General features: G+C 46.2%; 1 protein-coding gene across 1 annotated transcript in view; it reads right to left on the bottom strand.

Moving 5' to 3' along the window:
* Positions 1–293: 293 nt before the first annotated feature.
* The window catches only part of LOC119401536 (disheveled-associated activator of morphogenesis 1-like), a 147,632-nt gene continuing 121,684 nt past the window's right edge, over positions 294–26,241 (bottom strand). Inside the window, 11 exon segments of the mRNA XM_037668427.2 lie at positions 294–6,296; positions 7,077–7,247; positions 8,873–9,065; positions 12,352–12,413; positions 14,219–14,433; positions 16,213–16,301; positions 16,906–17,012; positions 17,640–17,837; positions 19,279–19,395; positions 19,536–19,657; positions 21,286–21,475. Coding sequence (XP_037524355.1) covers positions 5,943–6,296; positions 7,077–7,247; positions 8,873–9,065; positions 12,352–12,413; positions 14,219–14,433; positions 16,213–16,301; positions 16,906–17,012; positions 17,640–17,837; positions 19,279–19,395; positions 19,536–19,657; positions 21,286–21,475 — 1,818 coding nt within the window. The 3' untranslated portion in view covers positions 294–5,942.

The raw sequence follows: 26,241 nt of genomic DNA, 5'->3' as shown, positions 1-26,241 counted from the left end.
AAATACCTCAAGGACCCTGTACACAAGGTTTTACATGAGGGTGTTGTGCAGACCCGTAGACAGGAATATTTTTCGGGGGCGCCCACTTGCTGAAGGCCTTAACTATTCGAAGAAAGCACATATTCTTCAGTAATTATTACCCCAACCCCCTCAAGAATTCGGAGATTGGGGCAGGGACCTCTAGCGCCCCCCCCCCCCCCATTCCTGGTTACGAACCTGTGTTGCAGCTATGGCTTTGAAGTGAGTATTTATCAGGCGGCATGAGGAAACCAGCAAGAAAACAAAAACGCCAGTTTCGTTAAGGTATCTCAGTATATTTATTTTACACGTAAGGAAAAAACAAGAAAAAACAAACACTCGGGGGTCTCACACACAACATTCAACATTTTTTGCGCGCCGCTAGACTCTCTCAGCCAGGCGATTGGTCTCAACACCTCGGCACATTACAAACAAAAATAAAGCGAACTCATTGAGGTGCGTACGTTGAAACGAGCAACATTGCACAATCCGTGCAACCCACCGTGAGGGTCGCGAGCAACCCAGCTGCATCTTGCGACCTAGTGTGCGGGTCACGAGCAACCCACGCCTCCTTCCAGGGTTGCTGACATTGGCGAAACACGGCGAGAATCGTTCGGTCCCTTTACAGAACAATCCTCACCGTGTTCGCAAACGCAAGGCAACCCTGGCAATACAGATGGTATGCTTGCGACCCACTGTGGGTTCCGAGCAGCCCATGCGCACTATGCAACCCACGTGTCATTCCAGGGGTGCCTTGCGTTGGTGAACACGGCCAGAATTGTTCGGGTTGCGACAACTTCCGCATCTTTGCAGGGTTGCCTGGCGTTGGCGAAACACGGCGAGATATTGTTCGGTTAATGGCAGGCAGAGAGCCACCATGACTTAGGAAAACAGCGAGGGCGTCTGAACACCAGCTCTAACTTCGTTTGTGTAAATAACATATCGTATATGCATTCATATATTTCACACTGACGACTAGACATCGGAGCTAAATAACTTTTTTTCTGTACATTGGAGAAAAGAATAGAGAAAAACACAACTATAGAAGATATTCAAGCACAACGGTTAAGGGAATATAAAAGTACAAAAAGCTCGCAGGAGCAAGTACAAAAAAGTTGCGCAATGTTCTTCAATAACACCTTGAAAAGAGCGGAAGATTTAGCAAAACTTCGCACATGTATAATATGTTACATCGAGGAGCATTATTGTTACAATGAGTGACAGTTACTAATGAATGGGGGTTAATAAACAAACATGGTTTAGAAACAGGTGACTACAATTACAAGAGCACATTTCTATTGGAGAGAATTATGTAACGTAGTCGAGAGAATGCGTAATAGCTATGTACACTATATAAAAGAAACAAAACACACACTATACCCATTTACAGTTGACTTCTTTGTCCTATGTACAAATGTTATGTATATATTTATACACAGCCCACAACGGTAACTCACAAGCACACCTTGCGAGTATGTGTGACGTACAGCAATTAATGGCAAACGATCAGCAGCTCAGTTAAGAAGCATACACAGCTTTTGTTTTCTGTTGTGCTGTTAACCAAACTGTATCGATTTCAACAGCTTATATAGACACACAGCATGCCAAGGGACTGCAGTAGCCTACAGATGACTGATTAAACAGTGTGAAGCTTTTTGGGTAAATAAAACACAAAAATAACATGTGAAGTGAAATTTTCGTATTTCTGAATCAAAGTAATACCTCTTAAAAATATTCATAGTCCGCACGTATAGCAGTAGGGCCAAATGTGAACATAAACACGACATAAGTAGTTCGAGAATGCCTACATCACTTGGCTCCAAAACATCGCAGAGGGCTGCTTCATTCAATGAAATTAACGATGTGTTAATGTTATGTTGGTTTGAGTACAATTATGAGTTCTCTGGCAACGTGGGTCACGCTGAGAACTAATAATTAACAATTAATGGCAAAGTAAACTTCTAAACGCGCGTTATAAGTTGTTAAAAGAGACAGCGTAACCCTAAGAATGAAATAAAATGTTAATAATTAGACAATAACAAATAAAATGAGTTAAAATGAAAATGTAGGAATTATGAAAATTGGTGCTAATGAGCAAAAAAACATCGCCCAAGGCGGTCATGCAAGAATATCAGTTATATAGGCTACATTTTTCTGCACTGCGATGTTATCTTTCGATAAGAAACAATAGAGCGGCACGATATCAACGACAAATACAGCCCGGTACGAGTAAATGTGTAAGTCTTATCAAATTACGTTTCCATTTTGTTGAGTATGGTCACTGGAATGCATTTATCTTCGAGTTCTTTCATAATCTGCAATCGAGTATGGTTATCATATATGTGATCGGTGTGCTCAATTCTCAGGGCGTCAGTAATGTTTTGTACAACAACTTTCCAAACCACGTCCCACGATATTTAAAATACCAGGTTGTAGAAAATTCAAAAAACACCGGAAACGATTTTAGAAACAGCTTAGATGATTAGAAAGGCGACACTTCGTGATCACTCCTTCATTTACAGATACTTTAATCACATCGACATATCTGCAAATTTCTGAGACAATTTCTTAGACATTCAAAAAGATCATTTTAAAGTACTTGCTAATTAAAGCCTAGAATTGAGTTTGTGAACATGCCAGCACAATATCTTCGTTAGTATAGGCGTGCGCACAGGGGGGGGAGGGGGGGGGCGCCCCCCCTAATCATCTAAGAGGGGGGCGCAAGATCTGCCCCGTGCATTGACCCTTCTAGTCACCTAAGAGGGGGGAGGGGGCGCAAAATCTGCCCCATACATTGACTTAGTAGGAGGGGGGGGGCGCTGCGATGAACCTTCGCCCTCCCTGATTGGGAACCCTGCGCACGCCTATGCTCGTTAGCATTAGAATTTTTTAATATCTCTCACGTTTTTAATGTGAAGGCTTTAGAGAATGTTTTGAAGCGCGAGGCTATCGACCAAGGTAAGTTCTTAACTCTGGTCAGAACCTCATAATAACTTTGCGGCAGCAAACGCCTTTTGAGTGATTATGGGTATTCGCAAGTTACTCTAAGGATATTTCTTAAGTTCGCAGAGCAATGCTACTCAAGAATTGAAAACAGGGAATGCAGGAAACGTCCACCGGACATACTCGTAAGTATATGCAGGCCTGTCGACGTCTATAGAAGATCTAGGCGGACGTTCTTCCTGTAAGATATGTTTCTCTGTTATAAACTGTCGTTTTGTATCATGCAGCTTAGAGGTCAATATGTTTATGGATGTCGAAATCCACGCAAAAGAAAAGCCAATGTTTTTTTGATACGTTAGTTTCCTTCACAAGTACATGGGCCACATTGGACAACGTGAGCAGGTAGTTGGTCACTCCATACAATTTCATCTTTGTGGCGACACAATAGCATAAGGCACACCTTCTAATCTCGAAGCGAACGAGTCGGAAGTACTAAACAAAAAATTACAGGGTGAAAAATCGGCTAAGTACTGAAGAACTGCTGATTCCACTGTGCTTACCAAATGCAAGCACGCGGTGTCGTTATAGATTGGGTCGCTTGTTTTATCTCTTTCCATCGCGTATGCTGCAATTCGTAGACCAGTATCAGTACGCAGCTTTCACGCGTACGATGTCGTTTGATATGCCGAGCCACCTTCAATCCCTCTTTACTTCTAACGCTTCCGTTGTGTTCAAATCAAAAAATCTCCATCATCTATTATCTAAGACAGAGATGCCAAGTTGCTTAGAGACTACACAAAGCGAGAAGGTTTATCTCTGTACCGGTAACTAAAGGCTCTGCTACGGAAAAATCCAGGATCGACGAGCTTGTCCAAATGATAACGATCTAATCAGTACGGGGCTGTAATTTTGACAGATAGAATTTTTATCCGGCCTGTCGTCCTCGACTAATTAGTTGAGTGCTGTAAACACCATGCGTAAGACTAACACGTCAAGGTCGACAAGGAAGCTTTAAGTGAAGAAAATCCTTGGTCTCTACGTCATCCAGCTCGCAGGAGGTCCAGACTGGCTCACGTACTTCTGACGAATACTGTAAGGTATTTGTTGTGTGATGAAATCCATCGCTCATGTGTGGCATTGTGGCTAGCCCAACCATACCAGTGCATCGCATCGATAGTCAGAAGGCGTTGAGTGGCCCATATAAATAGGACAACAGTAACGTTAGCACCGACAAAAGCCATCAAGGGAGAAAACTTCAGCAGCTCCGCTTTTCAAAACATGCGGTTGGGCTAGTTAGTTCATATTGTGAAAAATGATAACTTCAAATTGTAGCATATTTTGCCGGCAAACTTAGGCACATCAGTACCTACTGCTGTACTAGGCTTGGGTCGGGGCATACTTTCGGACACGACCAGTACAACCATACGTGAGCAAGACAGTGGAGTAGCCAAAAGTCAGTTGCTAGCTTACATACGTTATGAAAAAGATTGTAACGTCATCACTGACCGCAACCTCTAAATTTTTTAACATTCCATCTTGTACGAGCAAAACAAAAATCACTTGGCACCAGATTTATAGACAAGGTCTAAATGATCAACCCAAGCAATAACCACGAGGCGTTAAGTGACTCACGTACTTATTACAGAAACCGTAACTTTAGCCACTGACTTCAGTCCTTTTAAAGGAATGGCAGACACAATGATCTGTTCTGTACGAACAAATGCAAGAACATACGAGGAGAGAATTGATGGATAAAGTCTCATGGCCACTCGAAGCACTTCTCAGCTGGTTAAGGTGACACTCATTCGTGTACTTACTGCAAAAACTGCAATGTCCACACTCCTTTCTGCGATTCAACAAACCCATTCGAATCCTCTGTGAACAAAACGCAATTAAGACAGGACAAGCAGACTGCTAGACTACCTACTGATTGGGACTGTTATACAAAAGACGCAAAGGCGCACACGACACAAGACACGTACGAGGGCACAAAGACTGCCTCGCCATCAAGAGACACAAGGGGGAAAGCTAATATGTCACGCCTTTTCAATGTAGCAGATTGTTGCCAACATGTGTTCTAGTGCAACTGGCAGCATATTTCTGGATGAAGTCATACCATGTAGCCCCTGTAGCAGCATTAATGTCATCGCAACATCAGTTTCACTAACTGGTCATCAAGTTGTTTTCGTTCAGAAGAAAGGCGATATGAGACATCGATAATCGTACACGGTCTGTCCGTAAAGTCGTGAGGCTGGGTCTGGTACAACAAATTATTGATCCGATCTGTACATATTAAAACTATTCAATGCAGTTTCCTCAGGCATCGATATATCGCTTCAAACGCGACTCTCCTATTGCAAAGGCTCCCTGGAAGTCGGCTGCAGCGACCTCTATCAGAGTCTGTGGCATTGAGTTGGATGGCAGGATCACCGTCAAAACAGCAACTTTTCAGGCTTCTCTTGAGCTTTAGGAACAGCAAGAAATTTTCCGGGACTCACATCAGGGCTGTATCAGGACTGCATCAACCCAGATGTGAGGCCTGAAGACTTCTTGTTCCCACTTACCGTTTCGACAGTGTTCCCGCTATCCAACTGACTGTCACATACTCTCTGATAGAGGTCGCTGCATCTGACTTTCAGGGAGCCTTTGCCGGGTGGGAATCGCGTTGAAAGCGGTGTAGCGAAGCTCGAGGAAACAGCTTTAAATAATTTAAATTTCTTTATATTATGTACCGGTCATATCGATAAGTTCTTTTTACAAGACCGAGCATGTGGATTGAGATTCCGAATGGATTTTTTTCCTGAGTTGTTGCTTTTACACGCGCCATGCTTCTTCGTCGTCTTTTTAACCATACAACTTCGCACTTGCCCTGCGTCATGTGCTGTCTCTCCTTTGCGTCTGCTGTATCGCAGTAGCACGCTGCAATCAGTAGTTATGTACAGCCAGCAGCAGTGCCACCCACAGCTCTGTTAGACTAGGCCTCATGACTTTAGCTTTCGCGCCACAATGCGGTCCCGGGAGGCGTCGTGGATGGCGGACCCGTTGACGATCACGTGGTGTCCGTTCTCGGCCAATACCGAGGTGGCGTTGTTGGCCGCTGGGCTGCTGCCTCGGCGTCGGTTGCGGCGCGTCTTGGAGAACTCATCGCCGAACACGTCGCCCGTGCGCAGCGCCGATATGAGGTCGTCGAACTCTCCCTTGTCCGCCGTCGCTGTGCCGTTCAGCGCGGCCGGTCCGCCGGCCTTGAGGCTGTTGATGGAGCCGTTGAGCGTCGCCGAACCATTGGCTCGGAGTGCGGCCAGGCCCCGCAGAGTGCCGTCCTTGCGTTCTCGCTTCTGCGGGGACGAAACGGAGGAATAGGAAGCGAGTTAATATTACTATCTCAGTAAGACATTGTTAAGAGCAAAAAGCACTGTTTACATTTCAGTCGTCAAAATGAGATCGAAAAAGTCGCACAGTCCCTTATGCATTTGTCCAAGACGACTCGATAGTCAAAGCTATCTTCCACTTATTTCTCTTCTCAGTCGATTGTATTGACCCCCTCCGAAGGCTCTCTGCACCAAGCGTGGTTTTGCACTGCCTCCGGGATCGGAAGCGTTGGAGGGTTTCTGCACCTCACGTGGTTTAGCAGTGCCTCCGGGATTGGCCACACCTTTGACCCAGTGACGATGTCACATGATGACGTGACCTTGTGACATCACGTTATGTGAAGCTATGATGGCGTTACGATGACGTCACACATTTTTTCGAGATATGACGTGATGACGTAATTGGGAAACGTCGCCATATGATGATAATTTTTTGCATCACTCGTGTTCATGTCGACGCCACCGATGGTCACTTTTCGCGTTTGATCACGCCTCTAAGGCTCTCTCATTAATAAATGCATCGCCAATGTTGGCTTTGAACTTGCCCATCAGCCCTTGTAATAGCAACTAGATCTGTTCTCATTCAATTTTGGTGCAGTGATGTTCTCCAACATGCGCAGCCAACAGCCTATGTTGATTATGTCTTAATATTTTACAGTCTCGCGTGACAGACGCGGGTGGCTCTGTACATGACCAGTGTTGATGATGACGACGACACGTAATCCTCGAGATCAAAGTCGTCCTCACCTCGGCCTCTTGCCTGCTGCGTCGCTCCTCGTCCTCCTTCTTCCGCCTGAAGTTCTCGTTGTCGTTCTTGGCCTCGTTGAACGAGACCAGGAACGAGTCGAAGATGCTGAAGAACTCGTCGGGAGGCATCTGCACCGAGTCCTCACCGAACCTCCGCGCAGTCTTTTCGTACTGCGTGAGAAAGGACAAACATTTAGGCTTTTTAAAACTGTACTACAGATATTTGTACATTCTCACACGGCATACACTGAGTGGAATTATTGTGATAAACTCCGCAAATGCAAGGCGGTACTGTACGGGTGCCGTCGCACACTAAGTGTCGTGTATCCCTATATATTTGCTGTTTAATACTGTATCTGCAAGATAAATCTACTCGTCTGTAGCATAAAGCTACGATAAAATCTGTGAGGATTTCTCAGAAAGAAGAGCTTCCTAATTGACGGAAGCCATATTCACTGACCACGCGCTTCGTGTTGTGAATTAATTCGCCCTGGCGCTGTCATTTGCCAGCCTCCTGGTTAGCAAAACGGACCTTTGGCCTAGTTGGCATGCGTTCATCTTAATGGAAAAAATCACACCATCTCCCGCTAAAGGGGACCATGAGGCGATGCGAAGCAGCGTTTCGGCATGTCGAGACCGCGTTTCAGAGGGGGAGTGGAGAGGAGGAAAGGGGAGAGGGAGGGAGAAGGGGAGAGGGAGAGGAGAGGGTGTGTGTGGAAAGGAGGTGTGTTGAGAGGGCTTGCGCATGCGCAGTAAGGGTGGTCGCGCCGCACACCACCACCACCACCGGATTGAACTCCGCTATAAGATGCTTCACATCTAAAAGTGGGACACACTAAGACACATGGACTAAATAAGAAGAAAGCGACTTCCAGTTACGAGTGCACCTGTGTCGTCGTTTTCTTCTTCCTTAGTCCGTGCCTGTCAGTGCGCCTTTTTTTCCATCCTGATCAGCAGATTGCTTTGTTTTACAGACACGATATGGCAGCGCTACTTCCCCGAACAGGAGTTGGTCACTGGTTTGAACCCTGGACCGGAAAAAGTTCTTCGTCAACTAGGAAGCACGTCTAGCTGAGAAATCCGTACAGATTTCCTCGCAGCCTTGTGTTACAAACGAGAAGGTGCAATTATTTTTTCTTTCGTAACCCTTTTTGCGCCTTGCGGGATTCCGCAGAATTATTTTCCGTGTTGTATGCTTTCGAAAGGGTGCGCCATAGCACTATTTGTGGATAGACATAGCACACTATAGCGTTGACGAAGTCCTGCAGCTTCCACGGGCAAGTTCACGGCAACTTTGTTGAAGGACTTCGTGAATTAATTCATAGGTTGTCTGCGAGTACAGAATACAATACTCAATCAGTGGTGAGAAAATATTGAACAGGGAATAATAATAATAAATAATAATAATAATATTAATAATAATAATAATATCTGGGATTTTACGTTCAAAATGCACGATATGATTATGAGAAACGCCGTTGTGAAGGGTTCCGAAAATTTTCACGATCTGATACTGTTCAACATGCACTGACATCGCACAGTACACGGACGTCTAGCATTCTGCCTCCCTCGAAATGCCACCGCCGCGGCAAAAATCCAACCCGTGACTTTTGGACCAGCAGCCGAACACCATAACCAGTGTACAACGGAGGCGAACTGAACCGGGAAATATCGGTGGAGCCAACGCTATAAAACTTCACTTGAGCAGATGATCAAGTGGAGTCTCCATGAATCAGTTCAAGTATCCATGTTCCGCTGAACCTCTGTCCTATGGATTACTAAAACAACACACTCACCCTGGACTTCATGTCGAGAAAACTGTCCTCCAGTTCCGAAAACTTGTACGTGGCGCCGGTGATGAACTCCTTCATGACGAGCACAAACTTGTCCCCGGGTTGGGCCGGTTGTCCTCGCAGAAAGTCGAGCTCCTTCTGAACCTCGTTGAGGCCAGTCTTGAGATCCCTGATCTCTCGCTCAAGCTCACCCAGGCTGTGTAGAAGTAGCCAGAATTAGAGTTACTAGTCTAGTTGTAAGTTTATTTATTATTTTATTTTACAGACACTGCGAGTCCTTGCACAGGGCCATCACAGGAGAGAAAAAGAAATATATAACAATCATTCTGGAAACAACACAATAATATTTTGCTCTCAAAACTTACACGTACAAAACTAGTAGCATCAAAAGACGTATAAGCTGATAACAGAATTAAACACATCACATAGTGGCAAAGAAAAGTATATTTGTTTCAAACCAGAATATTAGGTCTGCGTTTTAAATATAAATCAGTGGATGAGCATGAAACAGCTCATTCCGACACAGAATTTTATTCGCTGATATCTCTTGGAAAGAAGCTATACTTAAAACAATCGATGTGAACAACAGGGGTACAAATAAACATTGAATGGTGGCGTCTAAAAGTTCCTTCGCGAAGAATATTGATATAGCCTGCGTACCTGATGCCATTAATTTGGCGTGTGGCGAAGCAATTGGTACTGTTTAACGGTTGCGCTCTCCAGCGGCTCCTAGTGGGTCGTCCTCTTCTAAAGGCCGCTCGCGCTCGGAGCCCGTGTTTTTGCCTTGACTGTCGCCATAGCTCATTGTCGCCGAGTGCTGTCCAATAAACAGCTTAACAAATTGGTGGAGAGTGCTGTGCTCCCATTCGATGCCCCTGGAGCTTCGTTCCCGTACCCTGCCATCTACCATGCCCCAAGACGCCGCTCAGCAAACGCCGCCTCCCACACCAACCACTCGCACGTTGCGTCGTCAAGCCCACCATTTCGCCATTCGTGACGACCTACTGCACCGACGCAATTACAACGCCGACGGCCGCCAGTGGCTACTTGTGATACCCCGAAGTCTGCGTGCTGAAATATGCGAGTCCTTCCACTCTGATCCGCAATGCGCGCACTCTGGGGTATCCAAAACTTACCAGCGCATTCGACAACGATACTTCTGGCGAGGGATGTACCGCTACGTGCAGAAATTCGTCCGCTCCTGCCTCGATTGCCAACGCAGAAAACCTTCAACGCACGTGTCACCAGTCGGTCTACAACCATTACCTTGCCCTAACCGTCCGTTTGCGCGCGTGGGCATCGATTTATATGGACCACTTCCTCTGACGTCGGCTGGTAACCGTTGGGCCATCGTCGCCGTCGACCATCTAACGCGATACGCCGAAACCGCAGCACTCCCAGCGGCTACAGCGCGCGATGTTGCCTCCTTCCTGCTACACCGATTCATGCTGCGTCACGGTCCACCCCGGGAGCTTCTCAGCGATCGAGGCCGTGTCTTCTTGTCGGAGGTCGTCGAAGCCATTCTCAAAGAGTGCCATGCTGTTCACCGCAAAACTACTGCTTACCACCCGCAGACGAATGGCCTAACCGAACGCTTTAACCGCACGCTCGGCGACATGCTCTCAATGTACGTCGCCGCCGATCACACAAATTGGGATGCCATTCTGCCCTTCGTCACCTACGCCTATAATACCGCCCCTCAAAGCACTACTGGTTTTTCACCCTTTTTCCTGTTGTACGGAAGGCACCCGTCGCACACCATTGACACGATACTACCCTACAAGCCGGATCCATCTGAGTGTGCGCCTATTTCTGACACAGCCAGGCTTGCTGAAGAGTGTCGCGAGCTTGCAAAGTCGTTTACAACGCACGAACAAGAGCGGCAGAAGAGCCTTCGCGGTGGCACCGCCACTTCTGAGTCCACGTTCCTCCCCGGAGCGCTCGTATGGCTCTCGGTCCCTACCACTGCAACTGGTCTCTCGTCAAAGCTACTGCCGAAATACGAAGGCCCATACCGGGTCGTCGAGCGAACATCCCCGGTCAACTACCTGATCGAACCCATCGAACCAGCTTCGGACATGCGCCGTCGAGGGCGCGACATAGTCAACGTGGAGCGCCTCAAAGCCTATTATGACCCACTCATAGTGACGAGCTGTTAGGTCGCCGGACGGCTCCCTTTTCGTACCCGGGGTAATTGTGGCGAAGCAATTGGTACTGTTTAACGGTTGCGCTCTCCAGCGGCTCCTAGTGGGTCGTCCTCTTCTAAAGGCCGCTCGCGCTCGGAGCCCGTGTTTTTGCCTTGACTGTCGCCATAGCTCATTGTCGCCGAGTGCTGTCCAATAAACAGCTTAACAGGCGTTAATTTGGTGTCACGGTGTGTCATAATCATCATGCTGAAGATATTCGAGCACAAAAGCTAACGCACTGTTAGATTTGATTAAGAGTTATAGGTAGCTAGTGGACATTGCTGAAGCAATTCGAATAAGGATTGCTGCCTTGTTAAAGGTCAAATTATGTCTGAATAATCTAATCATTTTTTGTGTGTGACAAGTCATCTGACAATAAAGTATTGCTGAAAGCAGCCCTCAAGAAGTTCATCTATGGGAAGCTTAATTATTTATGCTAGCTTGACATTTCTTTTTGTAATGCTTTAAATAAGCGACTCAAATGTAGACGTCGGCACTACAAATTTCAATGAATGCACCTAACGCGGGAAAACTTTCTATGTTGGGTACGACTCCGCAACAGGCATTTCTAGATTGCAAACGCAAGTTCTCAAGGCTCATGTAAACAATATGACGATTTCATATAGGCAATAAACTATATAGCATATCTGTGCCTTTCAAACTGAAACGCGTGTTCACGGTCTAATAGCAGCTGTTGCTGGCGCGAAGTTCGGAAAATAAAACTTGGTTTCATTATACGTTGTGCAGCAACATCGTAACGCATCACAACCCTTAACAGATGGCATAATCGAATCGTTTAACGTACGGTTAACTGATATCACATTAGTTGACGTAACTGACTGAAAAAATGCTACCGGTTCTGCTATGTTTCCCGGTATGTTTTGTGGTTATTTTATCATAAAATAACAAGACATGTTAACATAAAGTCAACATGTCCCACCAGCACTATCGAACATGTTGTTCCGTGTGCATCAACAGCCATTTTCAAAGTTCCGTGGGTGTTGTAATACCAATACCATACCACATTCCCGAAATTTCAAAAAATTTATGTCTCCAATAAAACATTCATACCATTGGCCCTCCATTCAAGGTTACCGCGCTGTATATTTTTCGTAACCTAACTGCCACTGTCCATCTAACAAATGTTCAGATTCTTCAGAGATTTTCATGTATGGTTCCGATACTCGTCCGGCCAAAAAATCCCATCGCGGCTCAACTTTTTCCAGAATATAAATATTCAGCACATTGAGGTAAAAACATATTTTTCATAAGATAAAATAAGAAACTATTACTCACTTCACTTTCGCCGCTTTCTTGACATGCGGAATATCTTCCTCCAGTTTCAGCGTATCTTTGAACTGCAAGTTGAAAAAAAATTTTTGCTCATATGCGTACATCGGGCACGAGATTCTCATACTTAACGCTGGAACAACGGGACATAATGGCGAGCGAAACTAGGTTCCGAGAGCTGCAAGATGATTGGTAAGCAAGAATAGTTTTTTTTTTATTTATTGGTGTGATGCAGAATAAAAAAAGTCACATCTTCAGTCAACCACACAATTAACGCCGCTTTCGAATGACGTTCTCTTTCACCCAGAAAGAAAATTTTGTAAATAAATTGTCTCTTGTATTTACTCTTTATCGCCGCTAATTACGTTCCTCCATTCTGGAAACCAGTTAACATATTAAATTTTACTTAAACACATACTCGTATATGTTTTCGGCTCTACTCGAGCTCCGATTCGGGATCTGTTTCACTATTACCTGGTTTTGAGCAAATAACATGTATAGACAGCAAGCTAGGCGAGCAATACTTTTTCTTTACGACCGAGATTACTAAATAGAATGCACTTTTTATTAAAAAAAAGATTGAGTCCTGGTTTCCGCGGTCATTTACTGGAGCAAAACTGGAGCAAAACAACTGGAGCAAAAGTGTAGTAGTAGAGAGTAAATTTTTAATGGCGATGCCAGGTATAACACATACAGAGAGAGCTGTAAGTGCTGTATAGCGATTTCTATAACGCGAAAGCTAGGCAACTCAAAACACAAATTACAGGCAATTTCATCATGACATAAGAGCCACAAAAAAGCTGAACTTGAAGCATCAAGTTACTGTTCAGTACTATCGTGTTGCTGGCGGTTACTAGTAACGTCAAGAAAGTATAAACTTAATTCAGATATTTGCAGGGCAAGTTATTTAAGCTCAGCTAGACGTTTCCCCGAAAGAATACCGTCTAACCAACGCCTACACAAGCCACCTCATTTTCTATTACCTCCCACTTTCCCAAGAATTAGTTTTCACTCCCTCGAACCGACAGCCTTCACGACGTGAGCAAAATAAGAAGGCTTTAGATTTATGACTTTTGCTTGGAATGAACATTCGAAAATTAATCTATTTTATGACTTAGATGCGGTTTCTCCCTACATTCCAGTAGATTTTGAATGCTCTACGCCAGCATTATAGCTCAAAAGAATCTGGCTATTCTTTCTTTCATATTTTTGCAAAGCTCATCATGCCTCACACTCGTACACCACCATAGCAGAAACCACGGAACATGACACCGTATAACTCTTTGTGACATGGCGTCGTCATTTGGAGACGCGACTTACTTTTGCCATTCCTGTGCACCATTGACGAAGAAGAGACCACAAACACTAAGCTAAAGGCAAATTAGGCATTCTTGTTTCGTAAAGTTCTTTTATATGACTGTGGCTGAGGTGTTTTGCTATCCACAATCGCTTTGGTGAAAGCAGCACCGTGTTTAACGAGACGGTGGAGGTGGGGCGTTTCGGGAGGAATTTCAAAATAGTTTTTTTTTTACCTGTTTAGGAATGCTCGCTGCCAGCTGGTAACTATCGTATGTAATTTCACTTGATCATTCAATTCGGTTTATCAAGAAATACTGCATGACTGATTATACAGACAATTAGCTAAATAGCTACATTGTAATTACAAATAATTGCTGTAAGATACACAATAATTTAAACTAAAAGTTTCACTTGCTCTAAATATTGGTATCCAGAATCATCGCATCCAATTATATAAACTTTCACGCATTTATAGGTATTTGATGATAATACGTGTCGCAAAGGAATGATAACCAATTAATTTTCCTCCAGTGACACAAGCTCGACTACGATCCTGACAGACTTTGCTACTTACCTTCTTCTCGAGGGTCTCAATCAAATAGTGAAGCAAGGTGTAGTTCCTGTTCGTGCTGGACTTGGTGTCCGCGAGGTGGTTGAGACTCGACAGCTTAAAGCCCACCGCGTTCCCCCTCTGACCGCGATTCATGTAGTTGCCGAATGCCAGCACGACCTCCAGCAGTTTCTTGAGCCGTTTGCTCCGTTGTACCTCCTTCGAAGCTTCCAGGACAGCTGAAACAAGAGAAGGTCCAAATGTTAATGGGAACCGTCAACATTACGAAATTCCTGTGCGAATTGTGGGGTTCGGGCCGTCTGCCCCAAGAAATCGATGAAGCCGCAGGTTCAAGATTCAACGAAGAACATTTATTAAGTAGAGAACGTTAAAGTTAGACGCAAGAAATACAGTCTCTTGGGACCACGACACTCGCGCACTGGTCCTCTCCGCGACGGGGCAAAATACGACACGAGCGCGCGCTGCTGACCGCACTTGACGCCCTTCCCTAGCCGACTCCTCTGGACAGCGCGTCGGCTCCTCCTTTTGAGGCGCCCGAATCAGACACGCACATCTCCAGTGCCCACTACGTGTCACCTGCGCCCCTCTGAACCGAGACTGGTGATGGGCATGGCTCCCACAGAATATAGTTATGTGCACACAACAGCGACATTTTCGCTGTTGTGGACACAACATTTTCGAGAGGGCTATTTAGAAACTTCGCTAGACCCTCGCTTTGTCTGGGAGAATAACCTTCCAATTGTAGCGAAGCCTTGGAACTTAGTAATGGGTTGCGCTCTCAAGCGCCTTCTAGTGGGTCGTCCTCTTTGGATTCTGTTCCAGCTTGCAGTTGGTAATGCAACCTATACTGTCACATGCTAGATTAGAAGCGTTATGAACTAAAAGAGTGGAAATTAGCATCTGTAGTGGACCCGACGTCCTGTAAACTTTTGCTTTCGGGTGTACGTGTTTGTATGTGAATGCATGCTTATATGTATGTTTTCACGAATATATCTTGTGAGATACTGACAAAGGCAAAGTCGTGACTGGCTAGGTAACAAAAGCTTTGCTTTTAAACGTTTCATATAGCAAGCTATTGTCGAAGTACCTATTAGAGTCCGCATTATCCCTCTAACCTGACTACCTACTGTTCAGGAGCTTGAGCAACGGCAGGAACAAAAAACACCATAAATGGCTCTAAATGTACTGTTCTGCCGCATTAAATGAGTTCCAATTAACTAATCCAAAAAAAGGGCAGAAGTTCAGGAGAAGATGGACACTCCAATAGATAAAAAAATCGTGAATATGGGGTGTCGCTGCAGCCGCCGTTTCGACAAGCGGACCTGTCTTCTTAAAAGCTGCAACTGCTTTCGTCACAGCCTTGAAGAAAAGTCCGCTTGTCGAAATGTCGGCTCCGGCGACTGCCCGTGTTCACGAATTTTTCATCTCTTCGAATGAGCTTGCGCTTGCAAATTCTGCGTGTAACCAAGCCTACACTCAGTACTTTTTTGTCACCCTGATCAAAGAGAATAAATTTAAATCAGTAGCTGGGAGAAAAGTTCACTTGAGTGTACAACACCAATCAACTTCATACCGTTGTGTTGGAAGAACTGTGCAGTGGGATCAAACACCACAAAACTCCATTTCTGACTCGCCTCTTAAAAACGGAAGTTCTGCCTCTCCTCTACATTAAGTTATTTCAGAATTTTGATTATCGCCGATGTATACTGCTAAATCGTGCAAATAGGTTCTCTGGGTTAAATTCACGTGCCTAATAAGACAACTAATTTTAATGCAAGCGTCGAACGCATGCGTGTTGCGAAATAAGGCACAGTATTTACATAGAAATCTTTCTGGCGAATCTGCCCGTAAGGCACACCAATGCGGCAGATGCTGGTCAAGCTTTTGTTTTGTCCAGCTTAGTGCCTTGATGCCTGATAAACATTGCGTTACAATGCATGCTGCTGGTTGCGAATAACAACGCAAGCCCGGTTCCGACCGAGTGCAAGCCAACTCACCGACGATCTTGGGTTTGCAGTCAGAAACTCTTTCCTGAAACTTTTTCTTGTAGTACAGTGTCCTCAGGCGCTGTTCGTAGTGAATTATTCTGGAAAACAGTAGCAACATATTATAATCAGCATAAATCTTTTATGTAAATGCAAATTTGACGTAGCTATAAAGACGCGCTCTCAGCCCTTGCAAAGCAGTTGCTGGGAGCCTGGTGAAGCCTAGTGTTTCTACTAGTCATTGCCAGTACGTACAATAATGCCTTTGAGGAATGGCGCGATCACAACGTTAGACTGTATTTTATTATACTGCTGTATATGCACTGCTATATGTATTCTTGAATTGTGTTGATGTGCTATTACTATATCATTGCTGCGATCGCCAATGGGGGGACCTGAGGCTTCGTCAAGCTGTCTAAGTGGCAGTTCTTTCCGCCAAGCCCTTCGTATCATTACACTGTATTGATGCGAAAATAAACATCGTTGTGATTGTCATTGTCATAAAATGGTAGACTACCGTAACGTATGCTAGACAGCAAATTTCATTGGTATCATCACAATGCAAAATAAGCTGAACTGACAGCTGTCACGGAAGTCAGCTGGACCACAACAGGAGTTGTACAATTATCTATGTAGGCATTAACAATGTTATTCTTTCAATAGCACAACAGACTATAACCAGTTTATACGTTGCGTTTTGCTTACCTGCTGATTTCATAGAGAAATCTGTCCGCCTTCGCCATGCTTTCCATCTCACTGCTGTGTTCCTCCAACAAAACTTTCTCTTCAGGGCTTGGAAGGAACTTGAGTAGCTGTGACAAAGTGAAATCGGATGCTTCAGTTCATCTGGTGCGCTTGCTCACGTTTGCAATGCAAATCGCAGCAGCGTTAAATAACTGCGCAACTTCGTGAACCTTTTGCCACTCTCAGTCTCTCCTCTACGTATGAAAGGCATATTTCATTGAGGGAGGCTGTTTATTTTCAATGTGTCTAAATGGTTGCTTGCATGTTTATTTCAAACATGTTCATTTGGGTGATCTCTTCTTTATATTACCCGTCTGATTGCTGAAGCCGAACTTGTCGATGCACTAGGTGATTTTTGTATTAGCAAGCCATCGGTAGCACTGTCACCTAAAGAGTTTGGTTTCTAGCGTAAGCGGTGACTTGCGGCATTACCTTCGTCATGATTTCGCTTTGGTAGAGTAACCTTTTTCGCGCATGTCTTTGAGTTTTCCCACGTGTTCAACTGTCTGCCTGGCGTCTGTGGTTTATATGCTGTCTGGTTTTGAAAATAAGCATGTTGTCGCTAGTAGCGCGGCGTGGTGTCATTGTGTGCCTGCTCGTGTCCGTGCGTCGTTTCGCGCTAGGTCAAAGCTGTTCAAATGATTCGCGAACAAGCCCCCATTGCAATCCTTGTCGTGCACAGAGGAGGGACATACCTGTTCCACCATGTCCTTGGGCAACTGGTCCTTGGAGTCCATGGAGAGGATGGCTCGGCAGATCTCGTCGTTGGTGAGTCTCAGCTTGGAGAGCAGGATGGTGCAGTTCTGGGCCCGGCGGCCATCGATGAGCGAGAGCTCCCGGACCCGAGGGCTTCGGCACGTCAGCGCGGGGATGTCTTCCAGCGAACCGTTGGTCTGAATAAAATAAATGCACAACATGACTATCTCTTATTCCGCGATTACATCAGAGGCTGGGCCATGAGAGAATACGGGGGGGGGGGGAGAGAGAGACGAAGGCAGATGCCCACTCTCCTCTATAGCCACCCCAAGAGCAGAAATAGTCAAAACGTGACGCATAAGTTTGTAGATTGCATTTGGCATCATAAGAGCAAACAGTTGGGCCAGTCGGTAAAACTTCAGTCGGCGGTCAGTGCTGTGTTTGTTGTCTTCTTATGTTCGTATCTTAGCTGCCGCTGTTCGCTTTCAATCGAGTATCTGCCATTCGCTGGCTTGATTTGCTACAGTAACGTGTCAAGCATCCTGATTGGTTGGTACATGCTGCTAATAACAGTTCTTCCGTAGGAACTTCCGTGCCAGCATGGGTTGTGCTCTGTATCTGATTTTATCGTTCATAATAAATTAATATTATTATTTCTCTGATACCACAATAGACAGGGTCGCTCACACATCCATCCCCGAATCTCCTAATATGAAACGCCTCGATTATTTCTCGAGTGGTTGTGTCACGATGTCTAGATAGATGTAGCATCAACGAAACAGGGTGAACAGCCGCATGTGGTGCAATGCTGCTCCAAGTGTGCACATTCCTTTGACGCTACCGCTGTTTTGTGCTCCTGCAAACGAATGTTTATGCATCGGCCATTGTGGCCCACGTATACACGGCCACATGATAGCGGTAACAGGTAATGCAGGTTGCGCATTGAACAAAGGTCGAGTTGTGTTTAACATGACACCTCTTATTTTTTAGGCACTTGGCTTTGGCTGCTGTCTTGCTTTCTATTTTTAACGCACATTGATTAGTTTAATTGGAGCTGAAAAAGACACCTTTCATGGAAACGATTGGCCACATTTTTTACCCCGTTTTTGTCTAATGTGGAAAGTAATTTTGTTTTTAGGCGAGAGAAACCATACCACGTGCTCAATGTGTACGCTATATATGTTTTGCTTCTTCAATAATATTATTATTACTATTATTTGGCTTGGATACACAAGATGCACAGGGACACAGAGGAAATAGGGAGGAAACAGGTTGACAGCTGCCACCTAGAAGGGCACTACGCCTGCCTGCTCCTTCTGGAAGGGGGAACATAGAGGAAAGGACTATAGGAAGAAAGAAAGAGAAAATAAAAGAGGAAATTAAAAAGAACAACACAGACGGGGAGGAACTTAAGTATTAACATGGAAAAATGCCTGCAAACGCGAGGCCATATCTGTTTTCTTTATGAAAGTTAGCACATCCTCCCGGAAGCAGGCAATCATTAATGGTCGCGCACTTAAGCCTAAGAAGTGCATATTCCTTGATGAGCAGTGCCCGCTGCAAATCTCTGTATAAATTCTCAAATTGCATATATAAGGCAAACGATGTCGCATGACTTGGGCCGGTATGGTTACATACCCCGCACCCCTGTTGCTTCTGGTATGCTGAGAAAGTCCTGTCGATGTCAGCCAGGTCAATGTCCTTGTACAGCTTCGTGTCGTCCAGTTCAGTCCACACGGTGCCGTCAACCCTGGCCTGAAAAAATTCAAGTGTATGTTTCGACTATAAGCCTGCATGCTATAAGCTATAAGCCGGCAGCCGGGCACGCATCGCCACCGAGCTACAAGGCCGGGTATTCTTTAAGTGCAATTTCACTTTGGGTCGAGCACACTTACTTCAGGCAACTTGCACCAGTTGAAAGATTTGAGCGGGTTCGTTGGCTGAGGAATGTTCTTGATCCTCGGCGTCCTTGTCGAGGGCGGAGGACAAGGCGGTGGGGGAGGTGCCATGCCCATGCCTAATTAAGAGAACAATTTATTATATGACCGTTAGTTCCCAATTATGATTGAGTGTCAATATAGAAATCAAAGTTGAATAATTTCATGCCATCAATCTGCATCCATTGCATTGAAAGAAAGCTAAACTTGTTGAATTACGTGATCGTCTTCTAGTGAGTTGTCGAAGATTGCAAGTAATTATATCTTGATTAGTTTACAATTAGTCACGTCACTTTTTAGGGGCGAAGCTCCTTAAGGCGGCACCCGTTCGTCCCTCGTAATCGTCATCGTCGTAGTAGTCCGTAACAAGTCTTACGCTTTGACATCCAAGGTGGTGCCGGTGGGAGATTTCTCCTGTGCGTTGTTGAACAATAAAAAATTCGCAGCGTGCGCGTTAACTAAAAGCCGAATTCTTCTGTCTCTCATTCCCCATTAGCAGCCATTGGCATGTTCCAGTAGGAAACGTTAGTAGAAGTAGAAGTGTAAGTGTTAGCTAAAAGCCGACTTCTTCTGTCTCTCATTCCCATTAGCAGCCATTGTTTACCTCCAAGGTAGTGCCTGGTGAGATTTCTCCTGTGCGTGATTAAACAATAAAAATTTTGTTCAAAACGCCGTTGATTGATGAAATAAACCAACGAAAGGCGCCAGATGTTTTGTAAAAGCAGAACGAAAGAACGCCAGATGTTTTTCTTAAAGTGTAGTAGTAGTAGTTGTATGTAGCCACCTCGCCCGATCGTCAACGGGCGAGGTGGACCGGCAACGGTGCGAGGACCCTGCCGTACGAGAGTTAAATCACACTAAAAGACATACTTTGCGGGCGATACACTCTAGTGAGCTTTCAACTTTTCGTCTTAATGTACATGATAAAGAAATTATTTCTACGAAAAACGCAAGGCACACCTTGAGCAATATATTTGGTTTTGGGACGCTAAGTGGAACCATGAGGCGATGCGAAGCCGGAGCACTTGCACGATCGCGTTCCGTTGGCTTTCGTTGGGCATGCTACCGACCTCGCGTCGTGGAACGCGCGTCCTGTCTTCCCTCTAGCCTTGCCTTTAATTCGCACAGGGCGAGCGGGGAATGCGGTCGCTCTTGGCGCTCTTTCGCTCGGGAGCGGACTTCTTCCTTGCATTTCACCGATCACAAGTGATAATGAAGGGACCACGTAAACCAACAGTACAATAAAAGTTTGATGTTTAATATATACACGATGTTTCACACTCTTTATATTATGTACTGGGCGCATTTCACGGAAGAGTTTCACGGTTTACAGATGATTCCCTGCGTAGCTTCGCCCCACTCATCATCATTCACCCCGTGGATATGCTGTGATTTTTTTTTCTAGACACAGTGACCCGAAATTTTTCGACCAATTCTCGTGATATTGCTACCCACAGAAAAGCTGATTCTCAGGGAATCGCTATTCTTGTAATTCTGTGAAACGCACAGGTAATACTCCTGCTTAGTCAGCTCCTCCCACGCCCAGAAATAAGGTCCACAATCACGCGTCCAGCGATGAGGACGACACATACAGCGCCTGTGTGTGTCCCCCTCGTTTTGTCCCGTCTTCATGTGCACTGGACAAAAGCTATCTGCACTAAACGCCTAGGATAGCATTTGTCCTAGTGGGGCACATCAAATACATCACCTGGAAGAGGCGGTGGAGCCGGCGGTGCCCCCGTCGACGGCATCGGTGGGGGCGGTGGCGGGGGCGCGCTCATCGAGCCGCTAGAGTGCAGCGGCAGGCTACCGCGGTGAATGGATAGGCGAGAGTCATCTGGCAGGCCATTCCTGATCGAGCTCTCGGCGTAGCTCCTCTCCCGCCGCTCGGAGTCCAGCTGGGTTAGCAGCGTCAATGATATGGTAAACGTGTTCAAGGAAACGATGCAGATATTGTATGTTTCCAATTGCACTGTAACGCCCACAATCAGAAAAGAAGGTTTCAACATGGAACAAGCTCCGGCTGTTCACCTTGTCCCAGTATGTTTATTGTTTGCCCAAGACTGCATTTCACACTACCTCCAGCCTGTCAGCACGGCGTTCACGCCCTTTACAAGCTTACATGTAAGACGGGTCTACTGTTAAAGGGGTCATGAATCACTTTTCCAAGTAATGATCTAATGACCTCAGTATCGGAGTTTACTGCCTCCCGAATCGATTGCCGCAAAAATTTCTCGAATCCGTCAAGAATGAGCGGAGTTACGGGGGTTTGGCGCACGCTCTCAGCGCTTTCTCTCTTTTCTCGTGCCGACGAGCGCACTGGAAGCTACACGGGGAGGGATGGCACGGGGAAAAGAAGTTACGTCAGCGCGCATCATGAAACGCGATCGCTCTCCCGCTTCGCGTGCGCGAGTGCGGCTACCGTGTACTGAGGAGTACGGCGCCGGCAAGTGGCGGCACTGTAGACGGCACTGTAGCTCAAACGTAAGTGGTGTCTATTCAATCTTAAAGCTGAGCTTCTCTAACAAAAGAGTGATGTTTACAGTTCGAAAAACCCCCCAAAAAAGCTCGACTGGCAGGACACGTATGCGCAGATAGTTTTGAATTGACGACGTTCGCCGTATGCGGCTACTAGGACACCGAGAAACTAGGTAAACATGAATCATGACAGCACGAAAGCGACAAATCGACACGTGACAATCCGGTGAAAAACTCACCGTCGAAAAGTAAAATGAGGTGCACCTGACATTACTGTGCGCACATGTCAGCATAGCCACTACGTCTGGGTACTATCACAAGGACAACCTGCTTCCGTGACGCCGCGTGAGAACTGTCTATATATAAATAAATCGATCTAACGGCTCCTTAGCTTTGAATGTGACAAGTTATTACAAGCCTGACAAGACAGATATGCAAGAGCCAGTCCAATACAGACCAGAACATATCTATTAGGTGATCTATTACGATAAATATACACCACTTACTGGCTAAGACAATGCCAGTGTAAATACAGTCATTTTGCAAAACAGAAAAATGTGCACATATGTCCTTTCTACGTAACCACATTGAACAACGCAACATCATGGCGGTAAGCTATGCATCTGAAGTGAAGGCTTAGGCGAGCTGTACGTGTAGGTATTTTCCTTCTGGTCTCCAGCCGTCTGCTCCGTTTCATTTTAAAAGCATGCATCTAGCCAAGTTACACTAGCTCTAAGATGTACTTCTCAGATTGATCCATTGCACAGTACGGAAGGGCTTACGTCGTTCAGCCAGTGCAACCTCACGACGACAATCAGTATGTGTGCTTGACTGTTAAAAATAGAAAGGTCACTTTCGCACTCCTGGGTGTGTACCTCTCCCCATCAAGTCGATTCGACGCGAAACGACTGGACGACATTTTAAAGGCCCATCCGGGTCCATGGGTTATTACCGGGGACTTCAATGCACATCATACCATTTGGGGAAGCTCAAGGACCAATTCAACGGGACGGCGTCTAGCTTCATTGGTCGCCAGTCATGGTCTCGACCTCCTCAACGATGCAAGTCCTACGTTTCTGCGAGGCACCACATACAGCAGCTGCCTTGATTTGTCATTCGTGTCGCGCCACTTCGCCACGCAAGTAAAGTGGTTTTTGGACATTGAAACACATGGAAGCGACCATATTCCCACCTACCTGAAGATCAGAGGTATTTCCAACACGTATTCATCTACCACAATACGAAGAATAGATTGGACGAAGTTCAAAACTCAACTTGAGGACGCTTGTCAGCAAGGCCTTCCCTGTGGACTTGAGCAAGCTATTAAGGAAACGGCTCAGATGGCTATGCGCACACTAATGTGCTCTCCAAAGTACTCTGAATTCGACCTGGAGTTAGAGAGACTTCGTGCGATCCGCCGTCGTGCTGAAAGAAGATACCGACGCACCAAGTCCATGGATGATCTAAGAACAGCCCGGCGCATGCAAAAGAAGATACAACGCCGCATCGATAAACTAGAGGCACAACGATGGAAAAAATTTTGCGCGTCGCTTGATCCTCGTACACCACTGTCTCAAATATGGAGAACTGTGCGAGGCCTACGTTCTGTTCCGGAACAGCGCTTTCCGTTCAAGGCCCTCGCGCTCTTCCAGCGCCGACAAGAAATTGAGGTGGCAGAAGATTTCTGCACTATGATTGTGGGCCAATCAACGTGCCCAAGTATGCATACCTTGGACGATATCCCGGATTCGCGGGACACGCGCATGGATCTACCGTTCACAATACAAGAACTTGACGCGGCGCTCGCCCTATGTAATCGGTCGTCGTCGCCTGGCCCGGACGACATATCTTACCGGCTATTATGCCACCTTGGTGAACGTGCACGAGATGCGCTCCTTCATATATTCAACAAGTCCTGGCAGGATGGCATGGTTCCCCAAGATTGGAAGATCAGCCGCTTGGTACCCCTTCTTAAGCCTGGAAAGTCTCCCCTAGAGATTACCTCTTACCGACCCATTGCGCTGGCAAGTTGTGTTGGAAAGGTCATGGAGCGAATGATCCTCGCCAGACTAGAATGGTACCTAGAATACTACGAGATATACCCGAACGCCATGGCTGGTTTTCGACGTCACCGATGTTCCATCGACAATGTTATCGATCTTGTGACGTATGTCCAACATCAAAAGACATGCAAAAGATTATCTGTTGCCATGTTCCTTGATGTAAAAGGAGCGTACGACAACGTTCTTCATGACGCCATCCTAGAAGCCATGGGATCAGTGGGCCTAGGTGGTCAACTGTATCGTTGGACACGCCATTGCCTACAAGGAAGGACTCTATTTGTGAACACTGAAGATGGTCCAACCTCCCAACACCACACGCACCGTGGAGTTCCGCAAGGTGGCGTATTGAGTCCAGCTCTCTTCAACCTCATCCTCATTGGTCTTGTGGAGCGACTACCGAGTGTGGTCGAGCTATCAATGTATGCTGACGACATCTGCGTCTGGGCATCTGGCGTGACCCGCCCTCAGGTACGCGCAAGGCTTCAGAAAGCTGCGACGTTGATATCGATGTACCTCAATGAACAAGGTCTCAAGATCTCGCCAGCGAAATGTGCATTGATTGCTTTTAGCCGCAAGCCAATGAAACCATACGCTATATCTATCGACGGCCAAGTCATACCTTATGTCAGGACGCACAGATTTTTAGGTGTGATCATTGATAGGGACCTCTGCTGGGGTACTCACGTGGCCTACCTAAAGAGGCGCCTGACGGACATTTCCCATCTGTTCAAGTATCTTGGAGGGAAAACCTGGGGGACCTCAGTACATGCAATGATGCAACTGTACAAGACGCTTTTTCTCGGCTATTTGCGATACAGCCTGCCTGTGCTGACCAATACCTGCAGAACCAATATTCGCACACTCGAAAGCGTTCAGGCTATGGCTCTTAGAGTTTGTCTGGGGCTACCGCGATGTTCGTCAACAGCTGAGACCATTGCGATTGCAAACGACTACCCGGCCAAGACGCATATTATAATGGAAGCGCTCAGAGCACACGTGAGGCATCTTGCTCGCGCCCCTACCCATCATTTAGCCTCTCTGCCTGAAGACCGACCTCGTGCCTCATTTTGTCAGACAGTCCTGTCCTACCGTACACGCCTACCAACAGGATATACAGCTCCAGCAAGAGTTCCAACTCCCCCATGGTGTATGACTCATCCACAAGTTCGACTCACGGTTCCAGGTGTAAGGTCAAAAGCACAGCTGTCGTCACCAGCGCTCAAGCAGCTTTCTCTTCTTTTGTTGTACGAGACGTACAGCGAGCATAGTCATCTCTATACTGACGCCTCAACTACCGTGGATGGGTCTGCAGGGTCGGTGATTTTTCCTGCAAGAACAACCACCGTGAAGATTAGGCTATCCCACCAGACTACATCGACAGCTGCGGAACTTGCTGCTCTGCGTAGCGCACTTAGAGTAATTTATGACCAACCACCCAAGAAATGGAGCGTGTTCACGGACTCCAAGGCAGCTTTACAGTGCCTGATATACGCCTTACGCCGTGGACTTCACGAGCAACTCGTGTTGGAAATTAGAGAGCTGCTCCATCACCTCTTCGTTCAAGGGCATGACATCACCTTTCAGTGGCTTCCAAGTCACTGCGGCATATTGGGCAACGAACATGCCGACGCTGCTGCTCGAACTGCACACGAAGACGGCGTACAAGAATCCATCCCGTTATCAAGAACGGATGCTGCGATGAAAATTCGAGAGATTGCCAATGAAGACATAAAATCCTTGTGGAACACACCAAGTTTACAGCACACACGACTGCATAGACTGGACCCGTGTCGTCGACTTCGGCCTCCGTCCGGACTCTCTCGACTCGAGGCAACGGTGCTTTGTCGACTGTGGCTTGGTGTTGCTTTCACCAAATCTTTTGCCTTCCGAATCGGCATGGCAGAGAGTGCTACTTGCAGCCAGTGTGACAGCGAAGAAACGATAGAACACGTTCTTTGTCGCTGCCCTCGCTACAGCTCGCACAGACTGTCGCTAGCTGCTGTGTTGGCCCGCCTTGACGACAGACCCCTGTCGGAACAGTCAGTGCTGGAATGCCGACCTGAACTGTCTGCACAGCGAAAATCGTTTAAGGCCTTACTGAACTTTTTGCGTGCCAGTGGCCT

Source organism: Rhipicephalus sanguineus, chromosome 8 (assembly GCF_013339695.2).
Source record: "Rhipicephalus sanguineus isolate Rsan-2018 chromosome 8, BIME_Rsan_1.4, whole genome shotgun sequence".
Classification (NCBI taxonomy): Eukaryota; Metazoa; Arthropoda; class Arachnida; order Ixodida; family Ixodidae; genus Rhipicephalus; species Rhipicephalus sanguineus.
Note: the sequence above shows the minus strand (reverse complement) of the source record. Positions and strands in the feature narration are given on the sequence as shown.